At 37.3% G+C, this 19,721-nt stretch overlaps 1 protein-coding gene across 4 annotated transcripts in view; it reads left to right on the top strand.

Moving 5' to 3' along the window:
• CNTN6 (contactin 6) overlaps window positions 1–19,721 on the top strand; it is a 151,633-nt gene that overhangs the window by 26,999 nt on the left and 104,913 nt on the right. For all 4 annotated transcript variants that reach the window (XM_040628539.1, XM_040628540.1, XM_040628538.1 and 1 more), the window contains exon 2: window positions 12,157–12,252. In XM_040628539.1, coding sequence (XP_040484473.1) covers window positions 12,157–12,252 — 96 coding nt within the window. The remainder of the gene's footprint in view (window positions 1–12,156; window positions 12,253–19,721) is intronic.

Here is a 19,721-nt window from a genome sequence, read left to right as displayed (position 1 = left end):
TTGTTGAATATCTGCTTTTTGTGAGCACTGACCTAGGTGCTGTGGGGAAAACAAGGTCCCTGTTTTCCTGGAGCTTATAGTCTATTTGGGAAAAACTGAAATAAATTAAACCAATACTCATTTCTGACAGTGATTAGACCTTTGGGAGGAAAATAGAGGGTGAGAGGTAGCTGCGACTTTAGATTGGTTGGCCAAGAGAGGCTTCTGTAAAAAGGTAGCACACAGGCTGAGATTTGAATGTCAAGGGGAATCCAGCCATGGGGAATCTGGGAAGAAGTTTTCAAGCAGAAGAAACAGTAAAGCCAGAGGCCACAAAGGGAGGAAACTTACTGTGTTCTAAGAAACAGGAAAGTATTCATTGTGTCTGGAGTTTCCTGAACAACAGGAGAAAAGAGGTGATAGAGGTCATGTCATGGGGAGCCTGAAATAGCCAAGTAAGGTTTTTTTAAAGTTATTTTTATTTCTCTGCACTCATTAATCAAAGATTTACTGAATATCTACTGTGTGCTGGCCCTGTGCTATGTACTGGGAATGTGAAACAAGCCCATATACTCATTTTGTAAAAGGAAGTCATACAAACAATTGCAGCGGAGCAGAGGCCTTTACGAGATTCTTATGGTAAATGATAATTAATTGAAGCAATTTACCTTTTTTTTTTTTTTTTAAGTATTAAATCCACCAATATTTTTTGAGCACCTGTCTGTGAGATGCAGGCTGTGTGATCTGGTGGTGTAAGTCTGAGACTGACAGCCTCAGTTTCACCTTTGACAGAAACAACTGTAGCTCAGACCAATTGCATTAATATGAAACTCCTCTCAGTTGGCACTCTCAGCTGTTAAAATGTAAATAAAATCTACTCACTGTTCTCTGGGAAAATCAGTGTTCCCATTCCTGGGTATCCCAGTGAAGAGACCTTCGTGCCATCCCTTCTAATTCCAACTCTGCTTCTGCAGAAGTCCTATTCCCTGCTCAATGCTTACAGTTGTTTCTCTTTCTCTATGTTAGTCTTGATCTAAAAGAGGAAGGCGTCTTAATTCTGCCCCAAATAACACACTCGCTAAAATAAAAACTCCTTCATGTAGTCTGTGCTTTGTATCGGAACATTTGTGGAGGTTTGAGGGAGGAAAGGATTGCTGACACAAGAAGGACATAGAGCATTTTAAGTTGAATAGATTTTTTCTGAAAGCCCTCTAGTGCTCTGTAAGTTGATTTTCCTTTTGTTTTCGTTCTTTCCCTTTCCCCCATCCCTGCTCATTGCTAACACAGACCACTTTGGTCCTTTCAAATATATCCTGTCTCATGATCCACCATATCCTCTGCATCCACCATTTTCCTAAGTCAGATTCCCAAATTTCAGGCATCTATACATGACCTTTGCAGGGCTAAAAATATCCATGTACCACCTGAACTGTTTATTTTTTCCCAATCAAATTGCTTTGATTTCTTATAAGTAAATATGCTAAAAAGTACATATTTATTACCACTGTATCAAGAAAATTAATCTAATTCATCATAAATAAATGGAAACTCCAAAGAACGCTGTGTAGATATTAAAATTAAAAAACACGTGTTTCTATAACGCTTAAGTGCATTGCCATACAACCGATTATGCCTGCCACACACATTGATAATCTGTCCCTTGTTTGTCCCTCAATGTTACTATAAATATTAAAAAAGATGATAGAAGTGAAAGTGCCTTGGAAAATAATGGGATTTTATTTAAAATAGGCTCTAATGCTCTCTTTCTGTCTCTTGTCTCTTTGTCTCCATCTGTTTCTGTGTTTATATATCTTTTTCTGTCTCTGTCTCTCTCTTTGTGTGTCTGTCTCTGTCTTTTTCTGTCTCTAAATGACAATGTATGCAAAAGTCCTTATCACTGGACCTTAATTATCCTGAGGGCTGAGCTGGAGAAATCTGCAAAGGAAATGCAGATTGCAGATGTGACTCCAAAGACCTTGCTCAGAGTAAAACAATTTGATGGAAAAATAACAGTATTTAGCAACAATGGTGAAGTCAGTCTCCCTAATTCCAGTACTACAAGTTCCTGCAAATCGAAGTCAGTAGGATAGAAAGTCTGTCTTCTGTCTGTGGGGGGTCTTTGAAGAAGTGCTCGCTTTCCACACTCCTTATCTAAACCAGAGTAGTAACATTTAGGCAGGGCCTCTGCCCCATTACCTCGAAAACCCTACCTTTTATTTTTTACATAGGTTGCAAATTTTGAAATCAAACTTTCTGAGTAAATCTTCACAATGAATAAAAGAGCTTATTATGGGCCGTGTCTCAAAAGAACTGTCGTGGGCCCCTGGGTGGTTCAGTTGGTTAAGTGTCTGCCTTGGGCTCAGGTCATGATCCCAGGATCATGGGATCGAGCCCCGCATCCCACTCCTTGCTCAGAGGGAGTTGCTTCTTCCTCTGCCCCTCCTCCTGCTTGTGCGCACGCACGCGCTCTCTCTCTCTCAAAAATAAATAAGTAAAATCTTTAAAAAAATTTTTAAAAAGAAAAAAAGAACCATTGTTTGTGTGATGGCTCACCTTAACCACGGTTGTCAAGGGGCCCCAGAGCCTTGCTCCATGGGAATCACTCCCCTTTCAGTAAGGCCCAGCACAGAAGTGGGCCCGGAGGGACTAGGAGTAGGATTGTTCCTGAAAAGACACAAGTTCACCTCACTTGCCACCAGAACTTACATGTCCAGTCCCCCTTGCTGATGCCCTGGCACAGGAGCTAATAACGACTGAGCCTGTGGCTAAACCGCATCAGGCCTCCAGGCGGCCAGTGGCCAGTTTGGCTTTTTTGCTACCACGTTAGAGAACTTAAGAACCCAGGCTAAGATTTTCCTCCCCTAGAGGCAGGACAGACTATGCTCGCTCGCTGTTGGAAAAAATGAAATTCTGCTTTGCATTCCTCTTTTCCCCTTTTCTCCTTCCTCTCTTTCCCTCTTCGTCCATGGAGTGGGCAGAGTAATGTTCTGAATCGTGGAAAATATTTCTGGAGTGAGAGTTAGGGAGGAGTCCGTATCCAGCCCCCTTCTCACTGTGTGGTTTTGGGCAAGTTATGTAACCTTTTACTTACAAAATGAGAGCCATAGTGCATATATGTCAGGGCCACTGCGAAGTTTAAATGGTATGATATTTATAAAGCTCCAGGAACTGGGAGGGCTCTCAGTAAAGAAGAATCCCCCTCCCCTGTGCTAGAAAGCCCCTCTCACTGCACATTTCCATAGCTCTTAGTTGTTGCATGCAAATGTTTAACCAAAGTCTAATAAAGACCCACTGTCTTTTTTTTTTTTTGCTAGTTTGATGTCCACACTAGACTTTAGGTTTTCTCTCTGCTGCGCAGGACTCCTCAGCAAAATCATCCAATCTTCATTTTGGCAGAAAGACATACCTTGATGACACACAGCCGAGTCCCCATCTTCCACACGCCGTATTGCATCCTTTTTTCATCTGAGCATTTGACCCCTTCTGGATCCTCCCCTTTTTGTAATTGAGCAATATTTGTATCTTTCATTAATCCTAGGAAATACAAACAGCCCTAAGAAATCTCTTTAGAGATTACTGACTAAAAAGGTAGCAGCACTGTCCTCCCCGTAGAACAAAAGATGGGAAAAATGAACATTTGCCAAAAGGCACAGGCCAAGACCAAGAAGAAACAGGGCGGTCTAGGACTTTTGTGGCAACTCAAACACCAAGCCAAGAGGTTATTTCTGCCTCCAGCTGGGTTGTGGTGCTTTCTGGGCAGAGAGGTTCAATGACCCTCCATCTAACAATTCGTGTCAAGTTGACAAAACATGCTCTGTAATAAAATGCAACGTGATGTGGCAATACTTGGAATAAAATTCGCATACTTTTGACTTCAGGCCATTTTTTAAAATGTATTTATTCACACAGCATTTGAGCTGGCCACTGGATGGGCAGAGAAGGAAGTTCCAGGCTGTGTCTTAAATATGTTTTGTTAAATCATCAGACACTGAAATGAAAACTGAAAATAAAACCCATTTAAAAATTATACACATCCAACTTTTGATGATGTGGGGGTATATCATCAGTAAGATAAGTAAAGTCCCCAACTTCGTTTATTTTTTACTTAATACCTTTACAGTATGTTAAAGATATTACATCATTATTCCCGTGAGACAGGTGCTATTATTAGCTTCATTGTAAAAGTAGAGAAAACTTAAAATAGAAAGAGAGGAATTCAGGTGCCCAAATCAACAGCAGGTGCATGGTGAAGCTAGTATTTGAACCCACAGAGTGACCCTTGACCTGTGCTCTGGATCATTTCATCATTAATAACCTTGTACAGAATTCATTAGTAGGTTGTCTAATTTTTGCATGCCTACTTAGATTGCTTCTTTTCTTTCCAGAAACACTGAAGATCTCCACTGCAGTGTACAGTTAAGTAATCTGACATCTTGGCCTATCTTATGCTGTCAAAGTTATATCATTCCATCATCCCCTTCTGCCTCTCTTTCAGCTAGTTTTAACTGTAGGGAGTATGCAAACTTAGTAAGAGACAAGTTTAGGAACAGGCAATAGCTAGTACTTGTATTTTTTTTTTTTTTTTGTCACTGCTTTCCCAGCATTAGTCAGACAAATGGGTCCTTTATAGGACTGTAAAATTCAGTTTTACATGTATATTTTAATAGACCAAGTAAGCATTTCATAGTTGCTTACAATGTCCTATATAATAAATTCTTATCTCTCTGAAAACCTAGATCACAGCTGATAGAAAAGAATATATCACCCCCTCCTCTCTACTATCCTATATATTATTTTCTTAAGCACTATAAGGAAATGGTTCTCAGTGAATGCATTATTCCCAGGAAACCAAGAAACAACTTACTTGCTTTCCACTTATTAAGTTTTGTAAAAATCCTTTTACATCAAAAAAAAGGAGAGGGGAGGAATTTTAACTTGGATTATAAATGAATTTGACACCAGAAACTCTTAAAATATCTCCTTACTTCTTGCTTAGATATTAGCATTCCAAATTTATGTTCAATATCAAGACTCAGCTATTGCCTCTTTTACAGAATTTGACAATAGCATTGTGCTTTATTAGGTTATGTCATGTTATGTTACTGAGTTATGCTAGGAAACACAATAATATCACGAACACTGTAACTGAGGATATAGCATCCTGAAAATGATGGTAGAAAATGAAATTTGTCTAAGTAGAGATACTTTTGTATGCCACTTAATAAAGGCCAGGGAAAATTAATTACAGCATCAAGAATTTCAGCTTACTCCAAACCACCCAAGAAATAGGAAATAGTAACAGGAACCATTTGATATGCTCCATGAGTGGTCCTCCTCAAAGGAGAAAACTGAGGGACAGAGGTGAATTCAGAATAACCTTACTATAATGTCTTGATATTCTTAAAGAGTACTTTGATTTCAAAAGTTACATATGTCATATCTAGGAGTTCTGTGAGACTAATACAGAACTAGGGGATTATTCTTGGTATCTTTCACCATTTCCCTTTTGCTGGGCAGGGTATCAGCATTTTCTCACCTGGCAAAATATTTTTGCCGTAGGCCAAAACAAAGCACGTACCTCCAACATGGAAACTGCATCAGGAAGGTGAACAAACACTCCTCGGTCCTGTTGACTCCTGAGCAAACCTTCAGTGCTGAAACTTCTGCAGAATTTGCAAAGGGGGACTAGTATTCTACTGGTGCAAAACAAGAAACCTTGGAATTTAAAATCAGATTCAACGTTCTTGAAGTAACAAATTATTGAAGTTGTTTTTGAGGTGCAGAGAGAGAGAAAATGAGCACTGTCTCTGGTTTGGGGCAGATCATAGGGTCTGTGTCGTCAGGAAGCTCTTTTTAGAGAGGCAGTATAGTCTGGCAGTTAAGCAAATGCCCTCTGGAGCCATGGTATTTGGAATTTAATTTTACTTCCTTTACTTATAAGCTGTGTGAACGAGGGCAGATCTCTCAATTTCTGAGTGTGGTAGTAGTAGATGGTGGGAGGTGAACTTTGCAGGAGAAAGGGCGAGAATTTGGGTTTCTCCCAGCTCCGGAAATAGGACTGTAGTGGGAAATTTGTAGAAGACAGAGATCAGACATAAACAACAGAGCGGAGAACTATAGACTTTCAAGAACTAAATATCCAATGTTTGATTTCAAGGTGTTTGAATTGCATCTTACTAAATCCATAAGATTAGCAGAGTCACAAATATGGCAGTGGTGGTGCTTCCTATTAGTTTGGGGGGCGGGGCGGGGATTGGTTTATATCTCTGTATGTAGGTCAAGGTAAGGAGCCAAGTTCCTTGTTTGCAGGGACACGAGGGTGGAGATGAATCAGGAGACACACCTGGAGAGGACACAACAAGGATTCTGAAAAGTGAGGATATCAGAAATGAAACTATGTCTTAAACCTGAAAATATAGCACTTCTTTCCCCAATCCAGGAATTTGCAGGATTCTTTGGAAAAGCACTAAGCTTTTGTGTTTCTTTATTTGTTTGAACACGGCGCAGCAGTTTATGCCTATTTTGTATCTTGTGTATGGCAGGGAGATCCCAGTTAACATTTGGAAAGCAGAAGAGCATCATGTTTGAGAGTGTGAGCTCTGGAACCAGGCTACCTCCTCTTCAGTTCTGTTTTGACAGAACTGTTTTGTTGCTGATCCTTTATGAATCTCCTATTCCTTCTTTGTTAAGCGAATGTGATAGTGGTACCTGCATTCCAGGGTCATCACGAGAATTCAATGCAGCTACTTCACTGAGTGTCTGGCACATAGTAGTTATTCTTGATATATGACAGAAAGAAAGAAAATGATTTCAAACATTAAAATAAAATAATGCATAACAAGTGGATAAAGGTCCAGTTAATATTATTATTCAGATTTTGAACAACTCCACTGTAGTATGTCCTGCTTGAAGCATGCACATTTTCCTGGTGAATAGCTTTTCCTATCCCCGACTTCATAGGTGTTGTCCTCCTGGTCTGGGTCATTGAATCCCGGGTACCCGTAGCCTTCCTCCAAACTTATGAGAGTTGGCAAACCACTGGCCTCCTTCTGTGTCAGGGACTGGCGCTGCCAAGCACATCCTCTGATTGTGATCCTCAGGCCTTGGCAGCAAATAATACAGTTTTCTCACTTTAATTAGGCTGAGATTCATTCCTACACATGGCAGCTGCAAAGATGTATTCTCCTTACAATTAGACGATGCAATACTTAGCATTGCTTGGACTTAATTTTAAGTACATTTTGGTGGCCCTTGTCCCTCCTCTGCACCTTGGTTGCTCCAGGAGAGAGCATATGGCCCTGTAATTCTTTAAAGCTTACTTTATGGGCCATTCTCAGGCACTTCCTGCTGGCCTTTGGAACAGAGCCTTGTTTGTGACTGCATTTTTGCTTATGTTCCTGCCAAATGCTTCCTCCAAAACCAGCAATAAAACCACAGGATCCGATAAGCCGTGGTCATCAGAATGGCTTAATGAGAGCAACCTCAACAATCGGGGTCTTTAACAACAACCTGCTCTGCAGGACTTATACCTTGAGCACAAGGACAGCCTGGGCAGGTCACCTTTGTGGCTTATGGGAGTTTCTCCAAATAATACAGAATTTGAGACCATCTCAGGGAACGATCTCACACCAAGCTGTTTTCTCTTAAGCAAAAATGGATAGGACAAAAATAGAAACTGGTGGTTCTTTCTGGCCTCTCCTCGTATAAGAATAAATCTAGATGTAAAGGTGTTACAGAGCAAAGAAAATCTCATTGGATGCTCAAATGGCTACCTAATTCAGTCAACCTTGCCTCAAAATATCTGAATTATATCATGTATCTGGCTAGCAAAAAGGCACTTGAGTTACACATTGAATACTTAAAGCAGATCTTGATCAAAGCATATTCGCATGAGATTGCACCTAGTTTAAATAAGGCAGAATTATATCTTGTCTGTCATCTGTGTGGCTATTAAATAGTTTTAAAATATGAATTATTAATTAAAACCTGTGAACTAGTACCATTTTGGGATGACTGTGTTTTGATAGCTAACAGGACTTGTATGACTTTTGAGAGATGTTGATTTCCTTTCAGGTCAACTGTTAGAAACCCCATTGTAATCATAAAAGGCAGGAAGAAATTATGTTGCAAGCAGATATAAGTGGAAATGAACACTGAATATATTAAAATATCAGTGGTCTTATCAACAATGTGTTATAATGGCTTCTGATTAACACTGAGAACATGATTGATGTTACTGGGAGAATGGCACACTGACAATGTGACACAGAAAATTCAATCCAAAGCTTGTTAATTTCATAGAATCATTCAATTTCTCATTAGTCCTTTGTGACAGTTTTTGTTTTTGTGACCATTAAAAAATAATGACAATTTAATGGGACCTTTCAATAATGATAGTAGGAAAAACATTTTTAAATCCTCACCTGTTATTACTACTAGAAATAGAAACAGTGAATACGATATATTGATTTTTGGCTTTAAAAAGAGTTTGTTAGCTTGATTCTTATTGAGTCACATTTAAAATTATGCAAACCCAAATCAAGGCAATAGTTCACATCAGTGGTACCAACATATGTACGTTGTTTTAGCGTTTCCATGGCCAAAGAAGAAAGGATACATATTTGATTAAAAATCCTCTGTAAGAAACAGACAAGGAATGCCAGGTCCTGAATTAGTGTAAAGCTAATGACTGCTAATCAAGAGCAGCTGGAGGAAGATAAGGGGGTGTAGCTAGGGATAAGAGAGTTTATCTTGGCCAAATATTTGTATTATTAAAAATAGAGTACATATAAGAGTTACTAAATTTATGTATCAGACTTAATCCATCTATTTCATCGAATGCTTCATTTTAATGGAAAGAGAGCAAGTCTAAAAGAAAGAATACTTATTTGTTAAATAACATAGATACACAGCATGGGTGCTTCAAATTGAAACATCCATGTACAAAAAATTTTATTGGAACCGAAATATGCTAATTGTGTTTGCACATTCGTGTATCTGAACTTTGTATCAGTCAGAGGAAAATATAGTGGCATGACCTAATCAGTTGGTGTGTCAAAATCATAATAATTACCGCATATTAATCACCTCCTCTATAACACACTGTAGGTTAGATACTTTTAATTCATTATTTTATTTAATCCCCATAACAACCCTGATAAGTAGGCTTATTTATTGCATTTTTTCCCCTTTCTCAATGATTTACCCAACACTCTGCCATCCGTTTCACTGAGAAATTTGAAACCACTGTAAAAATCTCATCTAAATAGCAGATAATTCTACAGTCTTACCTTGTATCAATAATTATACCTTTTGTCTTAATTCCTCATCCTTACAAAGGTCAACACTTCCATGGGGGCTCTGATTGCCACCTTTCTGATTTTTTAAGAACTTCACCCTAATCTGTGTCTTAGAATTATCCATCTCTTTCTTTACCTGGTTATTTACATCAGTATAGCACCCCTGCCTTCCAGACTATTCCCTGTTCTCAAAATCTCACCTCCCATTCATAGCAAACTCTAAAAAGTTTGCACACCTGTGATCCCATGTTCTTTTCTACTATCTACTATTTACCCCTCAATTCACTTTGGCCTCTTCTCCACAATTCCACTTTAACTTCTCTTGTCAAGATTACATGTGACCTTCATTTGCTTAATACAACAACATTTTTCTGTCCACATCTTACTCCGTGTCTTAGACCCTGCTTTCTTCCTTCTTTCCCTTCTCTCTGACCCGCTGTCTCCTTCCCTTCTTCCCTTTATTTCCTTTATTCTTTCCTTTCTCCATAATCCTCTATTCTACTTCTAAATATTGGAGATTTTTAGAGTTTGATTCTAAATGATGGATCAAATTGCTCATGCCAAAAATTTAAGAGCCATCCCATGGGGATTACATACAGTCCTATGGCTTTAAATACTATATATATGCTGATAAATTCTATTCTTATAATTCTGGACCTTGCCTCTCCTCTGAGTTCAGTGCTCATGTATTATATAGCATACATGACATTGTCATTTAAATAACTCATGGATAAGACACCCATAATATGTAGAAAATAGAAGTCTTCAATTTCTCTAAATCACACCAATAATTTATTGTAATTGTATAATTACAGTAAAGTTGTTAAAAATGAATAAAAAACCCCATAATTTATAATCTTTATAATATTTTTTTAAAGATAAAGAGAGGTGTAGGTAAAGATTTAATAATCTCTACTTCCATATGTCCCATTCACTCCCTTGAGACAACCAAGGTGAATATCAAAAATATATGTTCTATAATTTTCTCTATATCAGTTAAAAGAGATGCTCATATTTAGGTTTTTACTTTTTTCTTTTATAATGGGATAATGTCATAGCAATATTTAGCACTTTTTAAATTTAATAGTGTAGCTCACTTTCCAAGAACTTCCCAAGTCAGTCCTTTATATTTAGATCATTCTTTCTAATCATTGACAGCATTCCATTCTATGAATGTTGCAGATATTACTCAACTTCTGCACTGATTTATTATTCAGTTGTTTCCAGGTATTCCCTTTGTACTTTTAATATAATCCTAATGGAATATAATAGACCCCAGTGCCCTGATTATTGCAATTTCTAATTGACCCTTGCCCACTATGTGCCCATGAACAGTGCTTCCTTTCAATATTGTGAAACTTCCCTGCCATTTGCTATATGTAGGTTTTGAAACCTGTTTTTCTTTCTGCAAGGACTATTTTCCCTGCTGTATGTCACCATTGCGTGACTGTCTCTTTCTCATCCAACAGATCTGCATTCTGTTCTTTTCATTCACAAGATATGTCGGTTGGGATAAAAGTTAACCTGCTATAACACAGAGACCCTGAAATAAATGCCTCAAACAAGATAGGAGTTGTCTTGTCTCTACTATCCTGATCCAGAGTAGATGTTCCAGATCAGCTGTAGTTGTATTCCATGCAGTCACTCAAGTACCCAGGTTAATGGTGGCTCTTTCATCTTCAACAAGATCTTTCATGTCATGGCAATCTAGGTGCTGAGGGGATGGGTGGAGAACATAAAACTGTGGAGATTTCCTTTCACACATAATACATGGAAGTTTCACTCATTGTTTCTGCTTACTACATTAATTGAAAAGATGTCTGAGAAATGTATCCTCTGGTTAGAAAAGCATATTTGATCTACAAATCTATTACTGTGGAAGAAAGGAGAATGCTTTTTTGTACACAATAGCAGTCTTCACCCCACAATAATTACCACAATTTGTAAATGTACATTGGTTTATTTGTTTTTTAACTTGTGTTCTAGTTTTCCTATTAGATAATAAGCACAGTAAGGGCAAGGTACATGCCTGATTTACTTACCAATATGTCTTCTCTCCTTTAATACACTTCCTGTATTTTTTTTTTTACTTCCTGTATTTTTAGTAGGGGTTCAATACAAATTCGTTAAAAGAGTAATGTCATTTTGCAGGTTAAAAAACTAAGGTTCAGAGATGTTCAACAATTACCCATTCCTGGAGGCTGACTGACGATTCCAGGAATGTGGAAAGATGTGTACTTCCTGTGGATGGCTTAATGAGATAACTAGTTAGCTTTCTTCTAACATTGAATTTCTATGATTCTTTGTATTCTAGGAAATTACACCACTCCAAACAAGATCATGAAGCTGCGTTGTGAAGGAGTAGAATGAGAAAATTAGAAAATATACCTTCTTTCTCAATAGTTCAGTCACATAGAATGCTCACGGACTCCATCTGCACATCAAATACCAATCATTAATCTAAGATGCTAAAAGACTGTAGCAAACTTGCTGCATACTTTTTGTTTTGTTTTGTTTTGTTTTATTTATTTTTTTTTAATCACACCTTCCCTGGGCAAGGAAAGTAAATATGTGCTGGGTTTTAAAGATTTCCTGCTGGGCTCCAGGCTGCCTGGGAGAATAAGAGCAAACAGATAGTAGGTAATGTTAATAAATGTCTTCATCACATACTCCATTTAATTATATGAAAAAGAAAGAAGAAAAGAAAAACAAGATTTTTAGAGATAATAATCAGTGTAGATAAACTGATCATCCACTGACTCTCTTGGTCAGTCAAGTATGAGTGTCCATTACTGTTAAGAATAATAAGTTCAAGATTCTACTTTAAAATGTTTTTTACTGCAAGGTAATTCTAAAGCTGTTTTGTTTGTTTTCCAAGATATTGAAGACTTTGAAACCAAAACAAGAAGCGCAGTGTCCGTCCGAGAAGGTCAAGGTGTGGTGCTTCTCTGTGGCCCACCACCACACTTTGGAGGTATGGTGGGGGGGTAATTGGGTCACACCATTAACGTGGTCACTGGAGGAGTAAAAAAGGCACATCATGTCTTGAAGTCAATGTAGCTCTTCATCAAATCAAAAGGACCTTGAAGCTCTTCATGTTCTTTCTACTGTATCTAAATAGTACTAATCTAAATCTTTTTCAAAAGAAATTTTTGTTCAGGCAGTCACTCAACAAACATAACCTTAAGGAGATGCAGCATGGCACCCAGTGTGAGCACCAGGGTACAGAGTGAAACTGAACACTGCTGTAGTCCAATGCTTGTCACCCTGAATGGCAAGAGATAATTTCTTTAACCTCTTTAGGCTCAGTTTCCTCATCTGTAGAATAGAGACACTATCTATTGTAGTGTCTGCATTGTAGTGCTGTTGTGAATATTAAGTGAGCTAATGAATGTAAACTGATTAGTGTAATGACTCATATTTATTCAGAAAAGAAAGCTGAGATTGTAATTTCATTGTTATTATAGACCTCTGTGGAAAGCAAATTCCAGCATTCCTCTTGGCAACCTCACTTTAACTATTGGAAGATGAGAGCTACTCCATTAATTAGAAGCAAATTTTGGATGGCACAAAATCAGAATATCTCTTAGCAATGGTGAAATCATGCAGTCAATGACAACCTCTAGTTTGTAATAATCTGGATTGACCTGTGAATTAACCTGTTGCCAAAGGCCTCAACCATCCCTTTGGGGTTGCATTTTGTCAAATTCCAAATGATTTAGTAAAATTTGGTAGATTCTCAACCAACAGTGAAGCTGGAAGAGGCAGTATCAAAATATCCGTGGAGTCATTTCATTTGGTACAATTTAATATCATACTGATTGTATTATAGTTACCTTAATAATAATAGCAAGTACTTACAAAGTAGAGATCTAAATACTTTGTATGTATTAACTTTTAAATTTTTCACAGCAGCTTCATGAGAGAGATACTATGATTATTGTTTTACAATACATACAAATGAGAACAATAAGGTAGACAGAGGTTAAGTAACCGGTCCAACATAACACAGCTGATAGGCAGTGGAGCCAAGCTTCAAATCCAGGCAGTCTGGATCCTGAGAGCAGCCCTTTTCTAGTTGATTTGCACTCTGCAATGGGAAAATTTTGAAAGCAAATATAACAAATATTTAAAAATAAAGTGGAAGCAATCTTATCCCTATATTAAACAATCTTTTAAGAAGTTGAAAACACTTTTCAGTTATTTTCATTTTTACACAATCTCTTGAAATGCTGATACAAAAAGAAAAGGAAACTGATTAGAAGTTAACAATATTTTATTCATTAATATTAGAGTAGTATAGCATTATGCTCACCTGAAATATTAGGTGAGAGTTACACTGTTTTCAGTGCTGTCTGAGATAAAATAGTATTATTCCAGAGCATTGAAAAAATTTGATGGTGCTTATTTTTTAACCATAGGGACATTATTTTTTAGTACTATAACCTAAGATGACAAGATATACAAAGTCATGTCTGTTTGTGCTGTCAGTCTCTGTCATTTTATGCTCTGACTTTGGTCAAAGAATCTTGACAGAATTGAAGATTATTTTCAACTTTGTTTACACTAAATAAAGGTAGCAGAAATGTCAAATATTTGTAAATGAATGCCACATATTTTAAAAAGGCAGCGAATGGGACACCTGGGTGGCTCGGTACGTTTAGCATCCAACTCTTGGTTTCAGCTCAGGTCATGATCTCAGGGTTCTGAGATCCAGTCCCGAATTGGGCTCTGTGCTCAGCGCAGTCTGCTTGTCCCTCTCCCTCCCTCTCTGTTTCCCCTCCCCTTCTTTCTCTCTAAAATAAATAAAATCTTTAGAAAAAATAATAAAAATAAGCAGCCAAGTAGAAGCTTTCCCTTGTTACCTTGTTACCTACCACTGTTAAAGTGTATGTTGATCATTTAAAACATGTAACCCTTGTAACAGTGTCTCTCTGCGTAATGCCATGAAATTAAGTCACAACAAACACTGCCTTCAGTTAAGATCTTTTTAACTGATTAACTTATGCCTATTGCATGTGAGTTATGACAAACTTCTGTGATACCAAATTTAATTATATCATACGTAATGTTTTAGCAGGATTTCAAGGGTATTTGTCAATATTGACTTCATCCAGGATTTATAGGAATTTTCATCTGGAGAGCTCTAGGGTGTGCCATGGGCTTCCTCATCTCTGCAAGGGCAGAAATACTGGAATATTGTTCTTCTGGTCCTTATAGTTCTCCCAGACCAAAACTGAGGGGAATATTGACAGACACCCTTTGATCCAATTATACAAATAGTCATCAATTAATAAGGAGAAAGTATTGATAATAGTAACAATGGCTACCAGTTATTGAATTGTTATCATGAACAAGCCCTGTAAGTGCTTTCCATTTATTTTCTCTTTCTCAGTATTCCAATAATTAAAAACAATAATTTTAAAATGAGGAACCCAAGACTCAGACAAACTAAGTAAATCAGTTTTCGGTTGGTAAATGAAGGCAAGATTCCAGTGCAGGAGTTTCTGATTTAAAAAAAAAAAAAAATGCTTTTGGATAGAAAGCTCTGTAGTTAATGGTTAAACCTCAGATTGTTTAACAGTTTCAACACTCTTACACCTCCTGGGTTTTCTAAGAGTTCTAAGAGTGTCTTTAACTGGCTTATTTAAAACAATTCCTTATTCTTCCTTTTCCTTTCTCACCTTCCTATAAAGGTGAATTGTGCCAAGAAAGACTTCAAGAATGTAGAGAAACATATTGGTTGGATAACCTTCAAACTGGATTAGTGGACAGCTGGTTTAAAGTGAGCCGACTTTACACATAGACATTTTTGTCTTTGTAATTTTTTCCTTGGTTTAGAATATATATATATATATATGCATATATATATATATAGATAGATAGATACACACACATATACACACACACATATGTGTGTGTGTGTGTATATGTGTGTGTATATGTATGTGTATCTATATATATATATATATATATTTATTTTTTTCTTTAGTAAGTAACCATCTACCTAAAACTTGGTAGCTTCAAGCAACACCCATTTATTAGCACACAGTTCTATATGTCAGAAGCCAAAGGATGATGTGGCTGGTCTCTCTACTCAGACTCTTACAAGGATAAAATCAAAGTCTTGACCAGAAGGCATTCTCTTCTGGAAAGTCTAAGGAGGAATCCACTTCCCAGCTCACTCAAGTCATTGGCTGAATTCAGTTCCTTGCTATTATCAGAACGTTCTGAATTCTTTATATTTTCTCTCTAGTATTAGCACAAAAAAATTGGAAAACATTTCTTAACAAGGCAGGCCTATCAAATACATTTTAGTGTGTTTTATAAGACAAAAACAAAAAAACAAGAACTATGGGAGAGTAAGAAAAATTATCAACTAGGCTGAATCCTTTAAATTTACCCAAGAAAAAAAAAATAGCTCCAGGAACAAAACAAAAGAAAAAAGTGTATAGATGGATTTCCCATATAAATGATTAGTGACAACTCAGTGAAATAGAGTAATCAACATAAGCCAAACTGAACAGGTGCTGTTATATGGATGTCATTTTTTTTTCTTCCCTCCTGAAAAGACCAAAGGAGACCTGACTCCAGAATAGGCTCTCTCATGGATGTTTTCCTACCCAATTTTTAAAGTAACCACAAATGTGCTATTCTTCTAGAAAGAGAGGATTTACAGATAAAGCTTATTCTAGAGGAAAGTACCCATAGTGAAAAAGAAAAGAAACCTAGGCAATAATGCCAGAACACAAAACTGGCACATTCTGCTTTATCTCTTAGAAATGTGATATTTGGACACAAACAGGAACCATTCCCTATACTCTGAGGAGAGAAGTATATTCACTCCCTTAATCCTATTTCTTAACTAGAGATAAACTCCATGAATGTGACTAAGTCTATGCCAGTAGAGCCAGATTAAGCCCTTGTTTCCATCTTCCTAAAAAATATAATTCTAAAATATTACAGGGAAATGTAAGTTTTACTGAAAGTTTTGTCTGAAGAACACAGAGGGTGCTACAATGCACATCTGACTGAAACCCTTTTTTCCCTATTAGACATCACTTTCCTTTCTCGTAAAGGCTCTTAAGGGTAGTCTGTGACTTCCCTCATCTCCACACAATTTCTAACAATCCTTCTATTGGCTATTATAGTTATTATCCTTAATTTGGTTACCCATGTCAGAAGAATACAAGTCTCCTAGTTAGCCTCTCCGTGCTTGGCAAAGGTAAATACCAAGGTGCTTGGTAGTCAGCTAAATAAAGACTTTTCCTTTCCTCCGCTAGGTCTCTGGAGGATTCTAAGGTCTTTTCTCTACTTCCAGGTTTACGTGACAGTAAGAGGCAATACACTATTTATTTTACTTATTCATTTGGGGGAGGGTCGCTGAGCCTTGAGGTAGACTTTGAACTGCCATGCAGAGAGGTCTTTCATGGGTTTCCACTTAACTCCAGGATGAGCTTTGGTTAAGAGCAGCCATCACCTGTAACAGAGATTCTGCATAAGTCATTTGCAACAGCACTGAAAGCAAAATTTCAGACTCTCAATTTTTCTAATGATGTGAAAGCCTTGAAGCCAAAGCTGTAGGTTGGATATGAAAATAAGCTGTCAGTAGATCTTCATGGGTGCAGTGAGTTAGCCCAGCTTCGCGTGAAATTTTCTTTAAAAATGACAGAGTGAAGAAATGATACATGTTTTTTAAAATAATTAAGATCACCTTCACTGTGAAATAATAGTTTCACCATATCTAAAGTAAAGCAGATTCTTTCCCTTTATTGTCTTGGTATAAAACTCTCAATCCTGGGCTCATAAAAATTATAGGTTTAAAATTTGTTTTAGAGGAAATATTCCTTTGTCTTCAAAGATATAACTTTTAGGTTGGTAGAACAATTGAATTTATGCCAGTAATTTGGAGTATCTATGTCTGTTGTAGGAAGATAGCACTGTTGTTTGAGTCCAGCGTTTGTATTTCCGTCAATAAAAATGTTGACAATTCAACACAAATGGAAAATCATTCCAGCAAAAACTCAAAATTGTGTTATAAAGAGGAAAATTACATTGAGGAAAAGTGCTAAATTTTCATATGCCCTTCTTCCCAATTAGTTGTTCTTTTTTTTTTCCTTCTGTTTCTGGTGTAAATGACAGTGGTGTTTTCTTTTTGTTGTTGTTGTTGCTGTTTTGTTTTTGGTGGTTTTTTGTTTTTGTGGGGTTTTTTTGACAGTGGTATATTCTCAGTGAGTAGGTCAAATCAGCAGTGACAGTATTACTTCAGGGTTGCTTAATATGTAAAAGGCAGATAGGCAGAACAGTTGCCTATTGATATAATAGTGATAACCATCATTATTGAACTAGTACTATAAATTTACTCAACAAATATTTATTGTGTACATACTAAGTACCACTCATTTTAGTGAATTTTAGGGATATAGTGGAGAGCAATGTGACAAAGTCTTTATCTTCATGAATCTTATAATAAATATAAAAACGTGACAGATGATAATAAAAGCTAGGGAGAAAACTAAATGGTGGTGGGTGTTGGTATTGTATATTCTGAAGCCAAAGAAGGCTTTGTTGGCATTGAGAGGAGAACTAAAGCAATGAGAGAGTGAAACATTGAGAAAAGGCAGTTTGGGTAGAAGGAACAGCATGTGCAAAGGACTTGCAGTAGGGCTGTGTCTGGCACATTGGAAGAATAGCAAAGAAGCCAGTGTGGATAAAGAAAAGTGAGCAAATAGGAGCATAGATAAGGTTGTAAGCACTACCTTAAAGATATTATAGAGGCTTTAAATTTTACTATGAGTGAGATTAGAATGCATTATATGGTATTGAGCAAAAGACTGCATGCTTTCTCTGATCTCCAATTTAAAAAGTTTATTCTAAGGAATAGACCAAAGAGGGGCAATAATATAAGGAGTTAAAGGTGATTACAATGACTCAGGTGAGAAGTAATGGTGGCTTGACGCAGGATGATGGGAGCAGACCAGTGAACAAGTAACCATCTTCAGGAGATACTTAGAGGGTATACCTAAAATAATGTCCCAAAAGATTGGATATAGATTGTAAAGAGAAAGAGAGGAAGGGTTTTTGGGTTGAGCAATTACCAGAATGGAATGTCATTTGTTGGGATGATACCAATGAAGAGAGAGCAGGTTTTGGAATGGGGGAAATAGGAATTTGTTTTGGGACATTTTAACATTCAGATGTCTATTAGATAGAACAATGAAAATTTTGAGTATGCAGCTGGATTTACATATCTAAGGGGAAAGTTCTGGTTTGGAGAACTAAATTTGGTATTTACCATTGTTAAAAAAACAAAATTTAACTGCGTATATTTAAAGACCTAATTGGCTTTATTCGATGATTTATGAATTGGGCAGCATATCATCTTATGAATGGAAAGGAACCCATGGGATGCCTGGGTGTCTCAGTCAGTTAAGCATCTGCCTTCAGCTCAGGTCATGATCCCGGGATCCTGGGATGGAGCCCTGCATCTGAGTTGGGCTCCTTGCTCAGCAGGGAGCCTGCTTCCCCCTCTGCCTACCACTCCTCCTGCTTGTGCATGCTCTCTCTCTCTCTCTGACAAATAAATAAATAAAATCTTTTAAAAAAAATAGCATGGAGGACATTAGGAGATGGAAGGGAAAAATGAAGGGGGGGAAACCAGAGGGGGAGACGAACCATGAGAGACTATGGACTCCAGGAAACAATCTGAGGGTTTTAGAGGAGAGGGGGGTGGGGGGATGGGTTAGCCTGGTGATGGGTATTAAGAAGGGCATGTATTGCATGGAGCAGTGGGTGTTATACACAAACAATGAATCATGGAACACTACATCAAAAACTAATGATGTACTGTATGATGACTAACATAATAAAAAAATAATAAACAAGTAAATTTTTAAAAATTTACGAAGAAACATCCTAATAAAGTTGTCAAAGATATGCTTAAAAAAAATGGAAAGGAACCCTGAAGAGCTATACAAAATGAAAGACCTTTATAGGCAGAAAGAGGCAGGACAAAGAAGTTGTTCCAGCAAAGAGTAGATTGTTTCAGGCAAGGTCACCTTCCTCTGGAAGACTGGTAGGGTCTATCAGGTGGGTTGCCTCACTAGTGCTGACCAGGTAACTCCAGATTGACTGGTTAAGGGTCACGTTTCTGAGAGAGGCTGAAGTAGAATTTGATTAGGTATTAAGTTTTGGTTGGCTGACGTGGAACTTAGCACAAGTGACTCCATTTGGAGACTGTTGTCTGTCTGTCTCTCTCTTTTTAACACCGTATATAAATAGTGTTTAATACCACATGATTGGATAAGGTAACAAATGCCTTCTATATACTGGACATTCAGCTCAGCATTTTGTGGGCCTCAACTCATGTGACACTTTCAGAGAAAATTTCTCCATTCTATAAATTGAATAATTGTGTTAAAGAAGTTAGTGTTAACTTGGCCA

This window comes from Ursus maritimus, unplaced genomic scaffold, assembly GCF_017311325.1.
Source record: "Ursus maritimus isolate PB19 unplaced genomic scaffold, ASM1731132v1 scaffold_14, whole genome shotgun sequence".
Lineage (NCBI taxonomy): Eukaryota > Metazoa > Chordata > Mammalia > Carnivora > Ursidae > Ursus > Ursus maritimus.
This window is presented reverse-complemented; position numbering and strand designations above follow the sequence as displayed.